The following is a 21,995-nucleotide window of genomic DNA, read 5'->3' on the forward strand; positions in this document are numbered from 1 at the left end:
TGTGACCAGCTGCTGTATATTTGTGCTCTGTGCTGCCCCTGCTGCCTGCAGCTATAAATTCGGCCTCACTACCATCGGCCTCCCGGGAAAGTTCCCGGTAGATATAATGGCCAATCCGCCCCTGCCCAAACCAGATAGATAATCACAGCATATACAGTAATTACTGGAGAAAAGCTCCTACCCTATGCAAGTTCAGAAAGTTATATGTAAAAAGAAGAGTCAATTGCCTTTTTATCCACCCCACCCATCAATCTACATTAAAGGCCACAAAGTTGATCATTTACATTTAAGCGGCCATTTATTTATTGTGACATTTTGGTTACAATCTGTTTTATTGTAGATGATATTCCTGGGGGGAAAAAAGCATTTCTTTCTCGTCTTTATCCTGCATAGTTATTGGAAAATAATGTCTACTTTTGGTGTGGTACTTGATTAGCAAAACAGAGACAGCCTTCCAGTAGATGCCAAGTTACATTACTAACTGCCAGTTGCACAGATATGTCACACAGTGTACGCCTAAAGAATAATGTGTCAGTCCTTTACCTCTCAGAGTATTGGAAGGGAACCTGACAGAGAAATATAGGAGTTTTCAGTTCCTAGCGGCAAGAATCTCTTGCTGCTCTGAAACGTAAGATGCTATCTGACAAGCAATGAGAACAGGTAACCCTTTTTTCCCCCCAATACAAATACACTGATATTCTGGGGTCAGATGGCTGATAGACAATGTCTAGTCAGATAGTCAATAGGTCAGCACCAAAAGTTAGACATACATTAGTTAGACATGCCAATGTACTCAATATCCCAATTTTTTTAAACTTTTTTATCCAAGTGGATATAGAGGGAAAATAGAATAATGTGCAGAGTGCAGCGAGGCACCGTGCTAGAAGCATGGCGATCTCAGCGCCCCATGTGATGGTATACTGTACACTTATACTGTGTCCATGTACACATAATGATTTTCCATGTCAACATTTTACTTGTGTCATTACTTTTTTCAGATTAATGCATGTGTGGCATCCCAGAATTGGGGTACCCTTTTTAATGCCACAGAAACATTGGTGGCCAGTGCTGCCCTCACCAAATATGGCGGCCGGCAACCCAGTCTCAGGGGGTTGCCAGGCAACCATCCCCATTGCAGCAGTCTACACAGGAGGAACGTTAGGACCCAGCAAGGTGCTGGGAGTAAGCAGGAAGTTGAGCCCTGCCTGTTGCTGGGCAGAAGGAGTTGTAGCAAGTGCCCCAAGAGAGAGGAGGGGCGTGCTGGGCGCGAAAGGAGCCCAGTCAGGAGTGTGCCCAGGGAGAGTGAGGAGAAGAAGCGCTGACCTGGGAGAGAAAAGGCCCGGCATCCACGAGCCGGCGGGGAAAAGTGAGCCTGAGAACCGGTGCTCCGTGACCCCAGACCGAGAGGTGCAGCGTGTCTGAGGGGGAGCAGAGAGGGTGCGCAGTGAAGGAACCGGCAGCGTTGGAGGAAGGAGGACGCGCCGGGACGGAGTGTTATGCTGTCCGGCGGTGACTGACAGCAGCGAAGAGGAGAAGGCGCACTAAAGGAGCCGGCGGCTGTGAAGGGAGAGACGCGCTTCCCCGGCGGTGACTGACAGCGGGGACCAGCAGCGGCGCAGTGACCCGGCGGCACGGAAGCCGCAGTAACACAGCGTGACCCTCTACCCCCGCCTCGGGCAGTGAGCTTGAGGGAAGAGGAGACCCGGTCAGCAGTGCCGCATAGGCAGAGGAGAAGCCTGCAGCCCTGTCCACCCAACCCAGCAGACGTCTGGCAGCGTGAGGAGTCTGAGGGAAGACGGCGCACCAAGTTTAAAGGGGGAGCCACAGGTGGTGTGACTCCCTGAAAGACCCCAAATCGTGACTGGCAGGAGCCGGCAGCTTGTTGCTGTAAACAGGTACTCTGCACCCCTCACCCCTCAGTGGCACGGACACCCTTAGTCTGCACCCACACAGTGAGCCACTGAGACTTCCCTTGCCTGCCCTAGGAATTGCCTCCCACTGTGTCCACAGTGAATGCCATCAGCCTCTATTCCAGCCAGGGCCCGTTCCACGCCCAGTGAACTGACACCTACTCTCTAAGGCAGCCCAGCCACTGATTGCCCTTTGACCTCCATCACCCATAGCTACTCCCGGAGACTGCCCAGCAGGATCCCTCTTGGTGAGTGGAATAGGGACAGGGCCATCGAATGAGCCTCTCCCATGTAGCACAGGACATTGACACTGATTATCACCTCCTTTGGTGACATTCTCCAGGGACATCCCCAAGGAGGCTGATTGCCTTACAGCCCACAGGCCAGCTCTGCCTCCCGTGGAACTTTGTGTGGAGTGAGTTTACAGTCCTGGCTTTGAGCCAAAAGCTACCAATACCCATGTGCCTCAGGATTACAACTCCCATCTTTTAGTTGTTCAACGATGCGGTGCACCTAGGCCAAAAACAGGTACCAAATAACAGTAGAACTGCGCAGTTCAGGGACATATTAATAGTTACACCTGGATACATGTTGTCATTTAAACAGTGGAATTGTTGCATGCAGCCTTAAGTTTATTTACAGAGAAAGCTATTGTCAGGCTTTTGGTGTTTTGTATCTTTTGTGCCTTCGCACTGTGAGTAACTGCCTAACGGTACTGTCCATCGGGCGTATCGTGTGAGTTGCGGCCTGTTGGTGTCGCGGACGGCCTCATTGCACACGATATCCCCCCTCTTGGGAGAATTGATTACCTTTGCATTTACACGTGAATTAATTTGTTGGAACAGTGTATTTCATTTATTGTAGTGGTGCTGCGCGAGGTGCGGTCTACGGTGCTTCGGTGACCCCATTGCGCACAGCATCATTTAGGTGGAAATTCCTCTAAGTCTTCATTCATCAAATGTGAATTGTCCTCATCCGTATTATTATAATTGTGTTTCTTCATTGTTGAAAAATATTCGTCTTCATTACTCAAAGTGGTGATCCAGTTTCATTGGAGATAAATAAAATCCTTGATCACCGTCCTAACGTGTGGTGGCCAGTTTGTGGGGCGTTTTGGGGTATTGTCTCCCTGGGGTGCCCTTGTCCCTCCGCCCTCTGAATTGCAGGCGAGTGAAGCAGGCAGGTCACAGAAGAGCAGTGCCGAAAAGGAGGCCAGGAATTCCAGGTATCGTAGGTATCGTGCACGTACAGTTACGCATAGTCTGACAACATCACACTTGGCGTCACGAACAGGATTTAAAGATGTCAGACTTGGAGACTACAGCCAGAGCACACCTAATTGAGACATTGAACCGCCAGATGGCAGAAATGACGAGTAACATGTTCCGTATTACACAAAAAGTAGAAGAACTCTGCAGAAACCAAGAAATAAACCGACGCAGAAAATGGCGTCAAGATCGTGACACAAGGAACCGTCCGTGGCGGGAGGTGACCCGAGAATCGAACCGACGACCCACCGACAAGTATGATCTACAAGGCCGACCGATTTGCAGAAGGTGCCACCAGAGTGGGCACATTGTGAGGTACTGCCCAAACGCCACCTCCAGACAAGAGGATCCCGAGGCAAAAAACAGACTCTCAAGAGAAGCCCCAAAATCGATAGTGCAGAACCAAGTCCGAGTGAATGTGCCATCCGACGCTGTGGATTGGCGAATCAGAACGAGAAAGTTAACAGGCCAAGTGATGTGGTTTAACGTAGCACGTGGCTATGGGATTATCCGAAGAACAGATAATGGGAGAACCGTATATGTCCACTATACGGGCATCCAGAAGACCCATCGGAATGAATGCTTCCGGACCCTAGCAAATGGAGAGTGGGTCGAATTTGAAATGGCAAGTGGAAGGAGAGGCGTCAAGGCCATTAACGTGACAGGCCCCGGTGGTGCTGCGGTAAGAGGCAACAGAGACACAGGCCAGAGTGAACGCCGACGCTTCACGCATGACTGTAATGACCCACACAGCCACCGGCCATATGGTCAGCAGAACCAAAGGGAAAAAAGACTACAGGACGGTCTTGGCGAGACTGACAGGCCTAACACGAATTCTCCGCGACCTGAGCAGATGCCAAGACCACCAGAACCTAAAGTCCCCAGGAAGAGGGAATGGCTAGAAACGAGCCAGAGACCAGTCATGATGACTCAGAGCGAAACAGTGCAGCAGTGCATGGAAGGTGTGGTTAGGCCACCATTTTCTCCAGAGCAGAAGCGTGCTGCTACACAGGGAATGGAAGATACAGATAACGGAGAAGCCAACCCTCGACTGACAGATGTTGAAGCGACAGACCGAGGAAAGGGCAGTGAAACCGTGCATCACGTGGCAGCGGAAGAAAGGATTGACCGCATGGAACCGAAGGGCTCAGAACCCATTATGCCACCGTCTAAACCCAATGTCCCTACAGAGAACCTAAAGGAAGCTGAGAAGGCCGAAGCCCAGCCTAAGGAAGAGAGGCCCGGTAGCGAGTATGAATACACCAGGATTTCGAGCGAGAAATTCCTATTCTTGATGCAACAGGCCATCAACAGGTCCAAGAAAAGACAGAGAGAGGAAGCACGTGCTCATTGCCGGCCGCACGCAGTGATTTGAGGTGCTGTCGAAGAACACTACTAAAGAACAGAAGAAAAGACTTGCCTGAGGCGGAGAAGCAGGGAACCCGGGGGGGACATGCCTCTGTATAACCCAGGCCCCATAGTTGACAGGCTTTTACCAGGCTTAGATAACCAGCCCTGAATGTAAATGTAAAAATGTTTACTGTTTATAGGTAATGTTAATTGTTAATGCTTTGTTTCTGAATGAGAGACCGTACCAGGACTTTTGTTGTCTGCGACATAATGCCCGCGGACTGGCATTCTTCCAGCGGGGAAGCATGTGGCATCCCAGAATTGGGGTACCCTTTTTAATGCCACAGAAACATTGGTGGCCAGTGCTGCCCTCACCAAATATGGCGGCCGGCAACCCAGTCTCAGGGGGTTGCCAGGCAACCATCCCCATTGCAGCAGTCTACACAGGAGGAACGTTAGGACCCAGCAAGGTGCTGGGAGTAAGCAGGAAGTTGAGCCCTGCCTGTTGCTGGGCAGAAGGAGTTGTAGCAAGTGCCCCAAGAGAGAGGAGGGGCGTGCTGGGCGCGAAAGGAGCCCAGTCAGGAGTGTGCCCAGGGAGAGTGAGGAGAAGAAGCGCTGACCTGGGAGAGAAAAGGCCCGGCATCCACGAGCCGGCGGGGAAAAGTGAGCCTGAGAACCGGTGCTCCGTGACCCCAGACCGAGAGGTGCAGCGTGTCTGAGGGGGAGCAGAGAGGGTGCGCAGTGAAGGAACCGGCAGCGTTGGAGGAAGGAGGACGCGCCGGGACGGAGTGTTATGCTGTCCGGCGGTGACTGACAGCAGCGAAGAGGAGAAGGCGCACTAAAGGAGCCGGCGGCTGTGAAGGGAGAGACGCGCTTCCCCGGCGGTGACTGACAGCGGGGACCAGCAGCGGCGCAGTGACCCGGCGGCACGGAAGCCGCAGTAACACAGCGTGACCCTCTACCCCCGCCTCGGGCAGTGAGCTTGAGGGAAGAGGAGACCCGGTCAGCAGTGCCGCATAGGCAGAGGAGAAGCCTGCAGCCCTGTCCACCCAACCCAGCAGACGTCTGGCAGCGTGAGGAGTCTGAGGGAAGACGGCGCACCAAGTTTAAAGGGGGAGCCACAGGTGGTGTGACTCCCTGAAAGACCCCAAATCGTGACTGGCAGGAGCCGGCAGCTTGTTGCTGTAAACAGGTACTCTGCACCCCTCACCCCTCAGTGGCACGGACACCCTTAGTCTGCACCCACACAGTGAGCCACTGAGACTTCCCTTGCCTGCCCTAGGAATTGCCTCCCACTGTGTCCACAGTGAATGCCATCAGCCTCTATTCCAGCCAGGGCCCGTTCCACGCCCAGTGAACTGACACCTACTCTCTAAGGCAGCCCAGCCACTGATTGCCCTTTGACCTCCATCACCCATAGCTACTCCCGGAGACTGCCCAGCAGGATCCCTCTTGGTGAGTGGAATAGGGACAGGGCCATCGAATGAGCCTCTCCCATGTAGCACAGGACATTGACACTGATTATCACCTCCTTTGGTGACATTCTCCAGGGACATCCCCAAGGAGGCTGATTGCCTTACAGCCCACAGGCCAGCTCTGCCTCCCGTGGAACTTTGTGTGGAGTGAGTTTACAGTCCTGGCTTTGAGCCAAAAGCTACCAATACCCATGTGCCTCAGGATTACAACTCCCATCTTTTAGTTGTTCAACGATGCGGTGCACCTAGGCCAAAAACAGGTACCAAATAACAGTAGAACTGCGCAGTTCAGGGACATATTAATAGTTACACCTGGATACATGTTGTCATTTAAACAGTGGAATTGTTGCATGCAGCCTTAAGTTTATTTACAGAGAAAGCTATTGTCAGGCTTTTGGTGTTTTGTATCTTTTGTGCCTTCGCACTGTGAGTAACTGCCTAACGGTACTGTCCATCGGGCGTATCGTGTGAGTTGCGGCCTGTTGGTGTCGCGGACGGCCTCATTGCACACGATATCCCCCCTCTTGGGAGAATTGATTACCTTTGCATTTACACGTGAATTAATTTGTTGGAACAGTGTATTTCATTTATTGTAGTGGTGCTGCGCGAGGTGCGGTCTACGGTGCTTCGGTGACCCCATTGCGCACAGCATCATTTAGGTGGAAATTCCTCTAAGTCTTCATTCATCAAATGTGAATTGTCCTCATCCGTATTATTATAATTGTGTTTCTTCATTGTTGAAAAATATTCGTCTTCATTACTCAAAGTGGTGATCCAGTTTCATTGGAGATAAATAAAATCCTTGATCACCGTCCTAACGTGTGGTGGCCAGTTTGTGGGGCGTTTTGGGGTATTGTCTCCCTGGGGTGCCCTTGTCCCTCCGCCCTCTGAATTGCAGGCGAGTGAAGCAGGCAGGTCACAGAAGAGCAGTGCCGAAAAGGAGGCCAGGAATTCCAGGTATCGTAGGTATCGTGCACGTACAGTTACGCATAGTCTGACAACATCACACATGTCTAACTTTAGTCAGTGTCTAATTAATGCATGTCTAAAGGCCCCCACACACTAGCCAGCTTGTCCTAAGGACAAGTCAGGCCTGATTTCCCTGGCAGTTCCCCAGGAGGGCTCACATATGATTTGGCACTTGATGGACCATTTTTACATGTGATAATTCGAATGTGATTTATTGCGTGTAACTCGTAGTCTGAGGGAGACGGAAGTGTGTGTGTGTGTGTGGGGTGGTTGTGTTTGGGGTGCTGGGAGCCAGGCGCATGTGGAAAGGGGGGGGGGGGATGCCCAGAGCCGGGCTGCAGGAGAATACTAAAAAAAACTCATACTTACGCAATTAGTTTCAACATGGATGTTTATGGAGAGAACCGGCCATAGACGGGACATGTTAAATTCATAACATGCCAAGTCTACGGCGAAGCGCGCGGCCTATCTGGCGTGGTGCTCTGCTGGAGCTAACACCTGATATGCTGAGGGGAGTCCAACTGAATGATGTCAATGGGATTCCCTTCATTCTTGGGGAGGAGCTGCACTTGAAAACATACAGCTCATCAGGCCTGGTGGTTCCTGTACTGCGTTTTTTTCTTATTTTAACCCCTGGATTGCCTACTTGGAATAAAGAGGATGCAATCTACACTGGAGGGGGTATGGTACTTGTGTATTTTGGCGGCGCCCATCGCATCACATACCATAACGCATACGATGGTATGCGATGCGACGCGATATCGTACGACAGTGCACAATGGCATACAATTTTGAAATTGTATGCCATTGTACATGGCATACAATGCCATACGATGCGATGCGATTACACATTGTATAAGCACCCTAATGGGTGCTTATACAATGTTAAGCACCCTAATGGGTGCTTACAATGTTAAATGCACCCCCACGCCACCCCCCCACTATAAACGTGAACACGAAGCGCTTCGGGCTCGGTGGCTCGCTGCGCTCGCCACACTATTCTATTCTCAACTCCACGCCGACGTGGATAGTGGGGGTATGAAAAGGTTGTAGGACGCGGGCTCGCTGCGCTCGCCACGCTTTGGGTTCACGTTTATAGTGGGCGGGTGGCGTGGGGGTGCATTTAACATTGTAAGCACCCATTAGGGTGCTTAAACTATTTTTGATCGTATAGGGGGTCAAAATCACGTCGCATCGCATGCCATCGGGTGCATGGCATGCGATGCGATGCGATACATTCATCGTACGACGGACATCGGGGGCGCCGCCAAAATACACAAGTACCAGTGGTATTATATATTTTCACAGGTCCACCATGGATTTATACTGGAGAAGAGGCCCGAACCTACAGGGTCAAGATAGATGAGTATGTATGTATGATGTAAGTATGTAGATATACTGTACAGGGTGTGTGTGTATATTTCAATATTGGGTCTGCTGTAGGACTACAGCTCCCAGCAGACACATGCCGAGAATTCGAATTCCAAGTCGCTGCATGCGGGGAGGCATTCTGGGACTTGTTGTTCCACAGCAGAACCTAATGCTTTTTTTTATCATTTTTAAACACTTTATTGGCTATCAAACGGACACCTACCATCCAGGGGTGCCAGGGATAGCCCCTGGCTTCAGCCATGGATATGGGTGGCCTGGGGGGCATGTGTGATGTGACGGCTGGGGGAGCCTATATAAAAAGTGTCCCCTGGCTGTGGCATTACTGTGGCTGTTGGAGTCCGATGCTGGTTATAAAAATATGGGGGGCCCTACTCTTTTTTGTCCCTTATATTTTTATAAACAGTTCCGATCCAAGAGTTCGGTGCTGGTTTCTGGGGGACAATAAAATGTTTTTTTTTTTTTTTTATGTATTTATTTGTTCTTATTTTTACACAGAGAAGCATTGCCCCGATCTCACTTATCAGTGCATGCTTCAGAAAATACAGATGGAAAACATTTTCCATTCATATTTTTAGCTGTATTCACAGACAAATATTGCAATACGTATGATTGGAAATGGGACGATCTGATAGAACTCTATGGCCACTTGAGGTAGAGTTCTAATAATGGTCTATTCATTGGTACAGCCAACTTTGTAAAAATGCTAAATCAGCCAAATTCAGGTGTTTTCAAATGAGTCAATCACCGTCTCTCTGCCGTGATCAAGATTGAATGGGCACAAATGGGTGCATTTATACTCATTTGATCTTAGTAAATTTCCCCCACACTGTCAAAGCATCTGTGGCCAGGATAGTGTCTTCCTGGTCTACCAAGTAGTATGGACTAGTCTGCAATAGACTTTCCAGGAAAAATCATCCAGCAAAAACAGGGGAAAAGCTTCGCGATTCCAGTGCCATTAGGAAACATCACAAAATAAAAAAGGACTGATTATAGAGATGTATCATTATACAACTAGACACAATATGCCAAGTGATGTGAGATGCCTGGCGACTGAGTCTGGGGACATAGTTGCAGATCAGAATAATCTACACAGTCTCCTAGTGCGCCCTAGTCACATCACATTACGACAGGGGCACATTTTCTAGAAAAAAAGACAAAAAAGACAAAAAAGACGACTGGCGCAAGCAGAGTCACATGTGACCTGGCAAGCTGGGAAAGGCAGTTTGGTGCAACTTAAGCAATAATGTATGTTGACATCTCTGTATATGCAGATGTGTCCTCAATAAGCCAAGCAACAGGAAATGTCTGGCGTACAGTAAGTGTGCTGAATGTCCCGTGCAACACATTACAGTGTTTATTAGAAAAAAACCATAGTGTCATACGCATATACAGTCATAGGTGCTCACAGAATATAGGCATGCCACATTTTAATCAGCAAAAGCTGGTTGTGCGTACTGCGAATAAGACCTGTTTCAATGGAAAAAGTCGCACTAAAAGACGATCAGCACTACAAAGTCTCGCCATGACATGACTAGAAAGGCCACAGAACACCAGAGTAGCAATACCAGAATGGTGCAGTATATACAACAATAATTAGCTCAAGTTAAGCTAAACAACCACACTGCCATATAAATGGTCACAAAGTGTCCTAGTAAATACAGAGCAAATATACAGTAGACAAACATATTAAAATGAGATACTGCACTTACTCTCAAATGGGGTGGGATGTACTATGGTAAAAATGTGGTAAAACCCCAGCTTTCGGGGGTTTTACCGCATATTCAAATGTATCAAGACCCAGCTGCCGTGTTTTTACCGGCCAGTGTATTGCCACCTTTGGGTGGCTATACCCTATAGAAGCCTATGGGTTTCTTATCACTACCTGTCACAACCTGCCAACCTCCGCCACAGATGTTGATCCCCCCTCCCCCTGGCTTACGTTCCTTCAGGAATCCTGGACCCGGAAGGGAAACTCCTCCTCACCCCTAGCTATGCAGTCAGAGGTCCTTCCAGCTGCAGGGGAGGAGGAGGCGCCAGGGACCGCCTGCTTAGGTTTCTGGCCATGGGGGAGTGAGGAGACCCCAGGGAGATGACAGAACCCCCCTCACACCACATCACAGGTATTGCGGGGGGCCCATGGTGAAAATGTTTCTAGAAGTGACTACACACTATTATAAGTATTACATTTTATCCATAGGCGAATCTAGGGGGTGGTCCGGGGGTGCACCATTTTGTAGCTGAGGGATGGGGCTTTCCAACGAGCCCAGCCACGTGTCTCTAGCCCCTTGGGAACCGGAGATACTGCCAGGCAAAGCTGGAACAATTTTCCCTATAGGATAACATGGGACCCGCTAATTCCGACCCAGTTCAACGGCTGCCAGTTCCCCCTTCGGCATCCCAGAAGCTCGAGGTTGATCTCAGTCGAACCCAAAATCGCTGGGCCTTCAATCTGATACCAGGCTGGGTCCATATGGGTTAATTGGTTCCAGGGATATTGAGGTTAAACCGTTTTTTTTTTTTCATTTCTTAAATGTAATTTCATAACTGTTTATGTTCTTTGAGGGCAGATTTCTCTTGAACCAAACAGCCCAGTTTCACGGGACCAAAATTATTCGAAGCAAACTCAAAAGTTCTTCAATATGATACTGGTCTCATGTAAATGGGTCAGTTGGTTCCGAAGATATAGCTGGTTGGTTAAAGGGGGGTAGGGAGAGAGGAGTGGTTGTCTCTCCCCCTCACACCAGAAAATGCAGGGACTAGGCTGGTGTATAAGGGGTCAGCCTGGGAATGTCCCTGCATGATCCTGGGACCAGATTCCCGGGTAAATCCCTCCATTTTCTGTTGTGAAAGGGGTATTATTTAAAACAGCTGTGACATGCAGTGCTCTGAATACAGCCGGGCAGCCTCCTGCTCTCTGCTCAGCTGTCAATGACTGTCTCCCCTGCAGCTTCCGCTCCAATTCTTCTCCCCGCTTTCACCTCAGCCCGCTCCCCCCCCCCTTTAATCATGTGGTGCCGGCGCCCGGCGTGCTCCCCCGACGTCACGCACAACAACAGCGCGCACAATATTTCAAATGTCCATTCGGCTAGAGGGGACACCAGGAGGGGAGTGGGAGCATGCTCTGCGCTGCGCTCTGCTCCTCTCCCCATAGAAGCAGCTGCACCGCTCTCCATCTTTCCCTGCAGCAGCAGAGAAGGCTGATATAAAAATTTACAGTAAGTGGCACTTTTGGGGGCATTGCTTAAGGGACGCTACAAGTGGCGGTATGTGGGGGCATTACGCATAATGTGTGGCTTAATGTGTAAGGGGCATTACGGTGTGCAGCATCATGTGTAAGGGGCATTATGTGTGCAGCATCATGTGTAAGGGGCATTATGTGTGCAGCATCATGTGTAAGGGACATTATGTGTGCGGCATCATGTGTAATGGGTACTATGGTGCGTGGCATCATGCGTAATGGGTACTATGGTGCACGGCATCATGTGTAATGGGTACTATGGTGTGCGGCATCATGTGTAATGGGTACTATGGTGTGCGGCATCATGTGTAATGGGTACTATGGTGTGCGGCATCATGTGTAATGGGTACTATGGTGTGCGGCATCATGTGTAATGGGTACTATGGTGTGCGGCATCATGTGTAATGGGTACTATGGTGTGCAGCATCATGTGTAATGGGTACTATGGTGCGCGGCATCATGTGTAATGGGTACTATGGTGCGCGGCATCATGTGTAATGGGTACTATGGTGTGCAGCATCATGTGTAATGGGTACTATGGTGCCATCAAGCAAGAACCCCCTAGCAATGAGCACGTAGGTAAGCAGCACTTATGTGGCAAATATGTAATGGGCATCATGATGTGTGGCATAATGTGTAATGGGCATTACGGTTTGTTATATAGTATGTAATGGGCATCATGATGTGTGGCACAATGTGTAATGGGCATTATGGTGTGTGGCCTTATGTGTAATTGGCATTACGGCGTGTGGCTTTATGTGTAATGGGTATTACGGAGTTTGCTAAAATGTGTAAAGGGCATTACTGTGTATGGTCTAAAGTGTAATACCACACCCCTTTTTGTGATACCACGCCTCCTTCCCATGAGACCACGCCCTCTTTTGCCGGTGCGGCGTAGCCGCGCAAAGGTCCCCCTGTTGTTGTGTCTAGATCTGGGACCACCCATTACCATAATTCTAGATTCGCCTATGATTTTATCCATAAGGCACCACTCGTGTTTCACAGCGCTGTACAAAGGGCATACAATAGAGAGGTACAGGGAGACAGAACTTAACAATACAGTAAAAAAAATAACAAAATCCAGTACAGGTAACAAAGAGCACCACAATACAATACAGCTAATAGGTAAGTAAGAGCTGTAAGTGAAATGTGAGTAGAAGAAGGCTTTGACAACAAGAGGGAAGAGGGTCCTGCTCTGAGCGGCTAACAATCTACTTGGAAGGGGCCACAGGTAGATAACATAAGGTAATGATCATACTTGATATGAGATTATACTTATTCTACAGGATGGATGGATAATTTGTTGTGTGTACAGTATACACTTCCAGGTTTGCCCAGTATTGTACCATCACATCACAGAAGTACAGTATGTTACTGTATCCATCCTTGCTGGCGGGTCGCCAGAACGTACGCGCTGGCGACCCGCCAGCAGCCTCGCCAGCGAGGAGACTGAGACGCGCACGCGCGTCTCAGTCTCCGTCGCTAGCGCGACGGAAACCCTGTCCGTCTCCGCCTCAGGGAGACGGACAGGGTTAGGGGGGTTAGGGGGGGGTGCGGGCAGGCGGCGGGGACCCCGGGTTACCGCCGGCAAGCCGGCGGGGACCCGGGGGAACGGATCGAAGCGCCGTAGGAAGGGGACGCGCGCGTCCCCTTCTCACCATCGCCATGCCGCTGGCGGGGGATGGCGGCTGGCGACGCCAGCGCCATCCCCTGCAAAGATGGGACCTGACCCATCTGTATTAGGAATCAGATAAAACCAAATTAGCAAACACAACCTGCATTGTTGAGGCAAAACCTTATAACTGCTACAATTTTGAAAGACTAGGTCATGAACTAAATAATTGTATACAGTAGGTGTGTATTAATTTTTAGGTACTTGTGTATTATCACGGCGCCCATCGCATCGCAGACCATAAGGCATGCGATGCGACGAGATTTCCCCCGATGTCATACAATGTATAGCATTGTATATGGCATACAATGCGATGCGGTTTTAAATTGTATAAGCTCCCTAATGGGGGCTTACAATGTTAAATGCACCCCCACGCCACCCCCACTATGAACGTGAACCCGAATCGTGGCGAGCGCAGCAAGCCCGCGAGGGGGCGGCGGTACGCGTCCTCCGACCTCTTCATACCCCCACTATCCACGTCGGCGTGGAGTTGATTTTAAATAGTGTGGCGAGCGCAGCGAGCCACCGTGCCCGAAGCCTGGCGAGCGGACGTGGAATACATGTATAGTAATACGGGTCCCCTCGCCACACTATATAAAATCAACTCCACGCCGACGTGGATAGTGGGGGTATGAAAAGGTCGGAGGACGCGTACCGCTGCCCCTCGCGGGCTCGCTGCGCTCGCCACACTTCAGGTTGGCGTTCATACTGGGGGTGGCGTGGGGGTGCATTTCACATTGCAAGCACCCACTAGGGTGCTTATAAGCACCCATTAGGGTGCTTATACAATTTAAAATCGTATAGGGGCTTATACAATTTTAAATCGCATCGCATCGGGTGTATGGCATGCGATGCGATTAAAAGTCGTGCAACTTAAAATCGGGGGCGCCGTGATAATACACAAGTACCCATTTTTAGGCACCAAAAGGGTGTGTGATAATTATCATGTATCCACAGTTCCAGGGTTGCTCCTTATATTAAATTAGCCCATGTTAACATATGTGAACTGAGAGACCAATTTGCTGCCCATGTACAAGATCCAGAACATCCTTAGCAGAGCAGAGCAAGCATCCCAGCAGAAGATGAAGGTAATTATTACCAGAGCCCACTCACCTTTGGACCTCTTGTAGTTACCACCCCCACTGCATTGCCACCAGTTTTGGTCTCTGCACAGTGCCTTGAAAATAATTGCTAAGAAGAATGGGCAAACATCTTCCACCTTCATGTTTGACATTCAAAAAGAATACGAGCTATAGTAACGCTATAGTAAATAGCTAATTATAGTGAAAATAAATTTATGACTCAAAAATAAAAAAAATTCCAGTATAAAAAAACAAAAAATAGGAAAATTTCAATATACACACATACACACACACACACACACACACAATTCATTAAAGTGATTTAGTAAATATAATATTTAGAGTTTTCTATGGCACACATTTAAAACCGTAATGTAACAAAGAGATATTGGCATGCTGTGCTTTTCAGAATTAAAATTTGGGATGTGTGAGGATTCTTGGTGTGAGGACACAACATGGTGACAGAATGTGTCGCACAATATTACGCTGTATAGTATGATGCACCAGGGGCCGTGGACGGCTCCACAACTTACTATAATTCTTGATATAAATTAAGCCTGTCAGATGTCTGAGTTTTGTTTTTATTTTTACTTCAATGTCCTGAAGCTGTAGTAGACTGAGGGAAATGTGAGTCAGTGCATCAGCAATCTTGAGGATTGTGGTCAGTAAGGAAGTTAGACATTGTGAATAAAATGGAAGACGCATACTGCATTCATTACAGTGCTCCATTCCTTAGGAAACTAGGAAATTTGTTCATGAAACTTGTTATAGTGTGGATCAGCCATTATAATGTGTTATTTGATACAGCCACAAACTGTACATCTACAACAGCTTCAAATCCAAATGACAAACTATGGTTTGCACTTCAATCTTTGTTATTCTCTGCAAAAAATGTTAATGTATAATTAAAGATTAGCCGATAATAAGAAATAGATTTGTCAAGATTTACTACTTAAGATATTTATTTTACTTAAATTCTTTTTTTCTTTTAACAAAAAAGCAAATGTTACTCAAAAATATTTTTTTTTCTCTAAGTTACAAATATATTTTTTTAAATATTATTTAGCAGGTATGAGCCAGCCAATCAGCTCATACCTGCCATGTTACAGACTGGGTTTGAAAAATGTCAGGTAGGAGCTGATTGGCTGTTTTTTATCACTCTCCACTTTATGAAGCTTCATACATCTGGCCCTGTATATGCACTCCAGGATATAGGGCCTGATTCTGGTTGGTTTGTAAAAGCAAACTCAGATACTCAGAATTTAGGCGCTCCTCTCAAGGACATAGCCAAATATAATTTCAACAGGAAAAAATACTTCCCTTTTTGTTGCTATTTGTTACGGTGACACCTTTTCTCGTGGGACTTTTATTTTTCCTCTCATACAGTGTGTCGATATGTGGATAAGAAAAGAATATGCAATGAGTTATAGAGTTTCTTAATGGTATATATTTAAGATGCACTGGGTAAATAGATAGTGTACCCAACTCACTATAAAAGTGTTTAATAATAAGCACATCAAGGTTTCTTTATAATGGGTGGCGTACCCGTACTCACAATGTGTAAAGATGTTTGACGTTTATCATGGATTCTTTTTGTTTCTTAAAATGCTTTAATTTCATATACTTAATGATAAAATACAACCATGAAACAATAAAATATAATAGAATAAAAACTGCTGGGGAAAATAAATAAATAAACAAGGTGCAGATGGTGATAATGTGGAGTCAACACCAATAGCTGGCGATCCGGATCCAGACAGTGGTGGACAACCACATATACACTCACCTGATCCTTATTGAGGTTCCTCAGCAGACATGCATTAATTCTGAGTTGACATGTTCGAGACTAGCTGTCTCTTCATCGGGGCTCAGACTACTAAGTGCAGGATATTCTTTTATACTATAGATTTTTCCCAGCAGTTTTTATTCTATTCTATTTTATTGTTTCATGGTTGTATTTGATCATTAAGTATATGAATTAAAAGCATTTTAAGAAGCAAAAAGAAACCATGATATACGTCGAACAGCTTTACAATTCGTGAGTACGGGTACGCCACCCATTATAAAGAAACCTTAATGTGCTTATTATTAAACACTTTTATAGTGAGTTGGGTACGCTATGTATTCACCCAGTGAATTTTAAAGGTATACCATTAAGAAACTCTATGACACATTGCATACCCCCATATCGACACACTGTATGAGAGGAAAAAGGAAAGTCCCACAAGAAAAGGTGTCACCATAACAAATAACAACAACAAAAAGGAAAGTATTTTTCCTGTTGAAATTGTATTTGGCTATGTCCTTGAGAAGAGCTCCTAAATATTGAATATCATTTTACATATTGTTGCAGTGCACATAGACTTGTCCATTAAAGAAGGAGTTTTGCTTTTGCAAAACAACCAGAATCACCCGAATAATTTGCACAGCGTTTGGGACAAGGAACCATAACCTGATTAATGATTTTTTTTTCAAAAAAGGATGCCCAATGCTAGCAAGATCCACCATGGCATACTGCAACTAGAAAGGCTCTTTTACTTGAAAGAGGTTAGATGTACTTGGGAACATCTGTACTTCTGTGCAGGGACGTCGCGAGCATCACTTTTAAGTGAATATAGATTTGTGCCCCCAGGGAGCTAGTGGGTGACTGTGGAGGACAGGGTTACAGGTAGATGGCCATTTTTGGATGCAGCCAGAGGCAGAACTCTGGGAGGCAATGGAGTCATCTGCCGCCGGGCTCCTGCTCCCAAGGGGGCACAGAGCTCTCCTCCCCCTGGAAGTTTAAATCAGTTATTTAAAAGACATTGCTTCTGTGGCTGAGTTCCGAAATATATGTGTTATCTATCTATCTATCTATCTGAACAAAAATATTTTATATGTAGGGTTGTATGTGTGTGTGTGTGTGTGTGTGTGTGTGTGTGTGTGGGGGGGGGGGGGGCACCAATATATATCTTGCCTCCGGGCGACTGTAACGAACTTACGCCACTGGATGCAGCAATTTATAGAGTTGATAGAGTTGTATTCTTGGGAAGCTAACAATTTATCCTTTTGCAGTGTAATGTTGCAATGGACAGGACAAGTATCTACCTTGTACAATATCTGTCAGCAGGAGATTAAAACATAAAAACTCATGGTACTCACATGATAAGAGGCTGTATCGGCTATAGATGGACTGACTACTTCTTGCCGCAGTGAGTCCATCTGTGTTGCGGGAATCAGGGCATAATGAGTCGGACTTGAGTTTTTCTCTCCTTTCTTTTTAGATTTCTTCCCAGTGTCCTTTTTGATGCTTCTCTGCAGCATGAACTCTTCCTGAATTATTTTGTCGTTGCTCATGTACCGCAGTAGAGAACTTTCTAAGCAAAATGGAAAAAAAAAACTTCAAGGACCTCAAGTTGCTTTGATGAAAAAATGATAAATGAAAATTTGAAGAATATATTATTATAATATTGCAACACTGAAGGAAAAAAGGAAATCTCATTTATGCTCAGTTACAGACAAATTACTTCTTCCCGTAGGGGACAAAGTCAAAAGGATACGTTTGGGAGTTGCATTCATTGTACTGTTTTGGCGTACTTTACTGACAGTTTAAATGTATTTCTAGCAAAAAAAAAATATTACATCAGACCTCTAAATTATAGGCCCTTGAGACAATCTACAATGTTTAAAAAGATTGTAACAATTTCTATCCACAACGTGAAGCATATGCTGCTCTGAACACGATGCAGGAGGTTATCAGATTGCGGCGGTTACACTTTACAGAACATGCTGTTATGCTCATGCGAGAGAGCTGATAACTGACACATTTTTCTCCGTTCTAGTATACGAATGTTGGTTATTTTAAGAACATTCCCCACCAGGCGGTCTATCATGGAAAATAACGCGTTTTAATGCCAGTGAGTGGTATAACTTTTAAAATTAGATCCACCTACATAAAACACTATCTAAAATGTCTACACCTCAAGGAGTCATCTTAAAACTGAATTGTTCCAATAAAGACCAGCAGCGGGAAACGCAGCTCTCCGAGACTTATCTGCCGCTCCCTCCATTTCTGACAACAACCATCCAATTACATGACGTGACATTTATATTCACCACGGTTTATGTTTTACGCATGGTTTTAATGCATACTTTTGTTATTTACAAAGATGCTTTTACATTAAGAGTGTATATTTTAGCTGAAATGGCTAGGCTAGACACTAGCATTTCAAACGCTGAAGAACACAGCCTATAGAATGCAAAAAGAGTAGCATTACACACTTGATGTTCTTAGGTTTCATCCTGGCAGGGAAAACTGCAGCCATCCAGGAGTGTAGAGCAAAGTGATATCAGGTGGATGATGTGGGCAGACTACAATCCTCAGAAGACGCTGCTTAGCATTTGAAATGCTTTCCCCTGGCAACTGCTTGTGATGCTGCACCTTACTCTGGGTAATATTTTATCTTGGGATCTACAATCACACAGTGCTTCACAGAATAAAACAAAAAATCTGGCCTGCAGGTAGAAGTGGATTAAACTATAGCAGACTATGCAGCACAAAACAACACACAGAAAATTGTAAATCTGTCAAAGTACTAATACATACACATTGTAAACAAACCTAACTGATCAATTGTGCTGCAGCAAATATATATATATATATATATATATATATATATATATATATACACACACATACACAATAGGGATTTTATGTTTATTTTGTTTACCTTTTTGTAGGGTTTGTATTCAGAGTATCATTTATTAAGTGGAAAGGAAGGGATACAATGGACTTCCAGGTTTACATGGAACTTTGGTCTTTGACATTGATCAACTTAGATTAATTGCATGAGATTCCCTGCAAAGTCAGGCTCAAGGAAATGCTGGTCCGGACTCCTACTTGTTTGCTACAGCTTGAATGGGAAGGAGTACTGGCCCACTCGTGGTTCAGAGTAGGGCCTAATTTATTTATTTTATTTATTTATTAACAGTTTGTTATATAGCGCAGCATATTCCGTTGCGCTTTGCAATAGGAAACAATAATACAACAAACTGGGTATTTACAGATGGTCAAAAGTATGAGGGCCCTGCTTGAAAGCTTAAAACCAATAGGGAAATAGGCATTAATTCCACCAGAATGCAAAGGTTCCTGGTGTGCTGTATGATACAGTGACCTGGCAGTTTCGCCACAGGTCAGGAGGATGAAAAATGTGAAAAAGAAAGAGTGGATATGTGTGGACTGGAACGGTATATGAAGGTTAAGTGGCTGGTGGTGGAATTTGATATGCTTGCCTGAATAGGTGAGTTTTCAGGGAACGCTTGTAGGTTTGGAGACTGGAGGAGAGTCTTATTGTGCATGGAAGAGCATTCCACAGAGTGGGTGCAGCCTGAAGAAAGTCCTGCAATCGGGAATGGGAGCAAGAATTGAATGTGGATGAGATACGTAGATCTTGTGAGGAGAGAAGAGGTAGGGTTGGAAGATATTTTGAGACAAGAGAAGAGATGTAGGTTGGTGTAGTTTGATTTATGGCTTGTGTGTGAGTAAAATAATTCTGTATTGAATACGGTAAAATACAGGTAACAATGAAGTGGCTGACAGAGTAGCTTTGCAGATGATGAACGTCTGGTTAGGAAGATGGCCTCGCAGATGCATTCATGATAAGTTAAGAAAGTGTGTGAGGCGAGTGTAAGCAAGTCTTTCAAGTAGTTTGAAGGTGCATGGAAGCTGAGAGATGGGATGGTAGTTTGAGAGAGAGCTTGGGTCAGAATTGTGTTTTATCAAAATTGGAGTAATAATAATGCATGTTTGAACAATGAAGGAAAGATACCAGTAGAGAAAGAGAGTTTACAGATTTTAGTTAAGGTTGGGATGAGCACAGGAGATAAAGATTTACTTATTTGTGAGGGTATAGGGTCAAGAGGAGAGTTCGTGGAGTAGGAGGAAGAGAAAAGTGCAGATACTTCATCTTCATTCATGGCATGGTATTGAGCAGATCACAAATGATTCAGAGCATACCAATTCATCTTGGATCTTGTCAATCTTATCCCTGAAGTAGGAAGCAAGATCTTGTGCATGGACAGTGGCTGGTGGCTTGGGTGAGGGAGGGTTGAGAAGGGATTTAAATGTATTAAAAATATGTTTTGGGTTAGAAACTTGAGCAGAAATGAAAGTTTGGAAATATATTTGTTTGGCAGTTTCCAGGGCATAACTATAGGACTGGTAGATAGTCTTATATGTGAGGCAATCCATTGGACTGTGAGATTTACACCATTTATTATCAACTTTCTGTGAGAGATTTGTAGGTGGCTTGTTCATTTAGAGTGCCACGGTTGGTGTCTGAACCTACGTGGAGTGTGTTGGGTAAAATCCACAGAGTGACGCTTCTTCCAGAATTGCATATGTGAGGATCACACACACCTCGAGCTGGCACATGGCTTCCACTTATAGGGCCAAATGTAACAGGGTTTAAGGCCCATTTCCAGGGCTGTTTTGAGAGTTAGGTACCGCCATCTCAGGAGTAGTGATCACAGAAATGCAGATGGAACACCTGTCAGCCAGCCTGCAGGATTGCCAGATGTCCCGAGCTGGCGCAGGCTGGTGGACAGGAGCTCCATTTGTTGGGGACACGCATCCCCATCAGCAAGGTGGTGGGGAGGGGCTTCCCTAAAACACTCAAATAAGAATAAAAATAGAATCACACTAGGCATGCAAGTGACTTATAGTCCATATTATGGAATACGTTTGATCACTGGGATAGTGACTGTGCTTAAAATTGCTGAGAATATTATGGTGCTATGAGTCCTGAGTAGTGCCCTGTTTGGCACTACTCAGGACTGTGATCCCGTATCTGGTTAAACGAACATCTTTCCAGACCGACCAGGATGGTAATATAACCTCATAGCACCATAATATTCTCAGCAATTTTAAGCACAGTCACTATCCCAGTGATCAAACGTATTCCATAATATGGACTATAAGTCACTTGCATGCCTAGTGTGATTCTATTTTTATTCTTATTTGAGTGTTTTTAATAAATGTTGTTTAATTTTTGAAGAAACGTCTGATACAATTATTTGGTACAGCCAGCGCAGGCACTATTCTTTATTTCTTACATTGTATTTTTTAGGGCCTGACCGCCCTGTGCCAGCCGCTGTTGATTTGCGCACCACACACTCTTTTCCAATTTCTATCATAGCCAGCAGGTTTAGGTTATTTGAAATGAAGAAGTCGTGGATGGATGTTAATTTGTTATTTGCAGAGTGTGCATTTAATAACACACATTTTAGAGATTGGGGGGGGGGGGGGGGGGTGTGAAGGGAGACATTTGATGTTTATGAGGTTAGCTGGTTTACTATGTTGTGAATTGCTTCATTGCAGCCCAATTCAGGGGTAGGGCTAAGATGAAGCGATTTGCTGTGCATTGCATCCACATTTCACTTGATAAATGGACAGAACGTGAAGAGTACTTTCTTTCTGGTATCTGGGAGGAGAAACTAAGAGTAAAGGTTGCACAATATTTGTGGTCAAAAAGATCTGCCTTTTACAGCATGCACTTCTAACCTTGGTCCGCAAGATGCACTATAAGTCCAGGTTTTAGTGATATCCATTCTTGAGCAAGAGTGATTTAAATAGTACCTCAGTAATTTTGGTTTAACCATC

At 46.0% G+C, this 21,995-nt stretch overlaps 1 protein-coding gene across 5 annotated transcripts in view; it reads right to left on the reverse strand.

The window, feature by feature from the left end:
* Positions 1-21,995, reverse strand: part of CNKSR2 (connector enhancer of kinase suppressor of Ras 2) — a 326,527-nt gene that overhangs the window by 119,299 nt on the left and 185,233 nt on the right. For all 5 annotated transcript variants that reach the window (XM_083172470.1, XM_083172469.1, XM_083172468.1 and 2 more), the window contains one exon: positions 17,498-17,712. In XM_083172470.1, the coding sequence (XP_083028596.1) occupies positions 17,498-17,712 (215 nt within the window). The remainder of the gene's footprint in view (positions 1-17,497; positions 17,713-21,995) is intronic.

Source organism: Crinia signifera, chromosome 2 (genome assembly GCF_055691185.1).
Source record: "Crinia signifera chromosome 2, ASM5569118v1, whole genome shotgun sequence".
Classification (NCBI taxonomy): domain Eukaryota; kingdom Metazoa; phylum Chordata; class Amphibia; order Anura; family Myobatrachidae; genus Crinia; species Crinia signifera.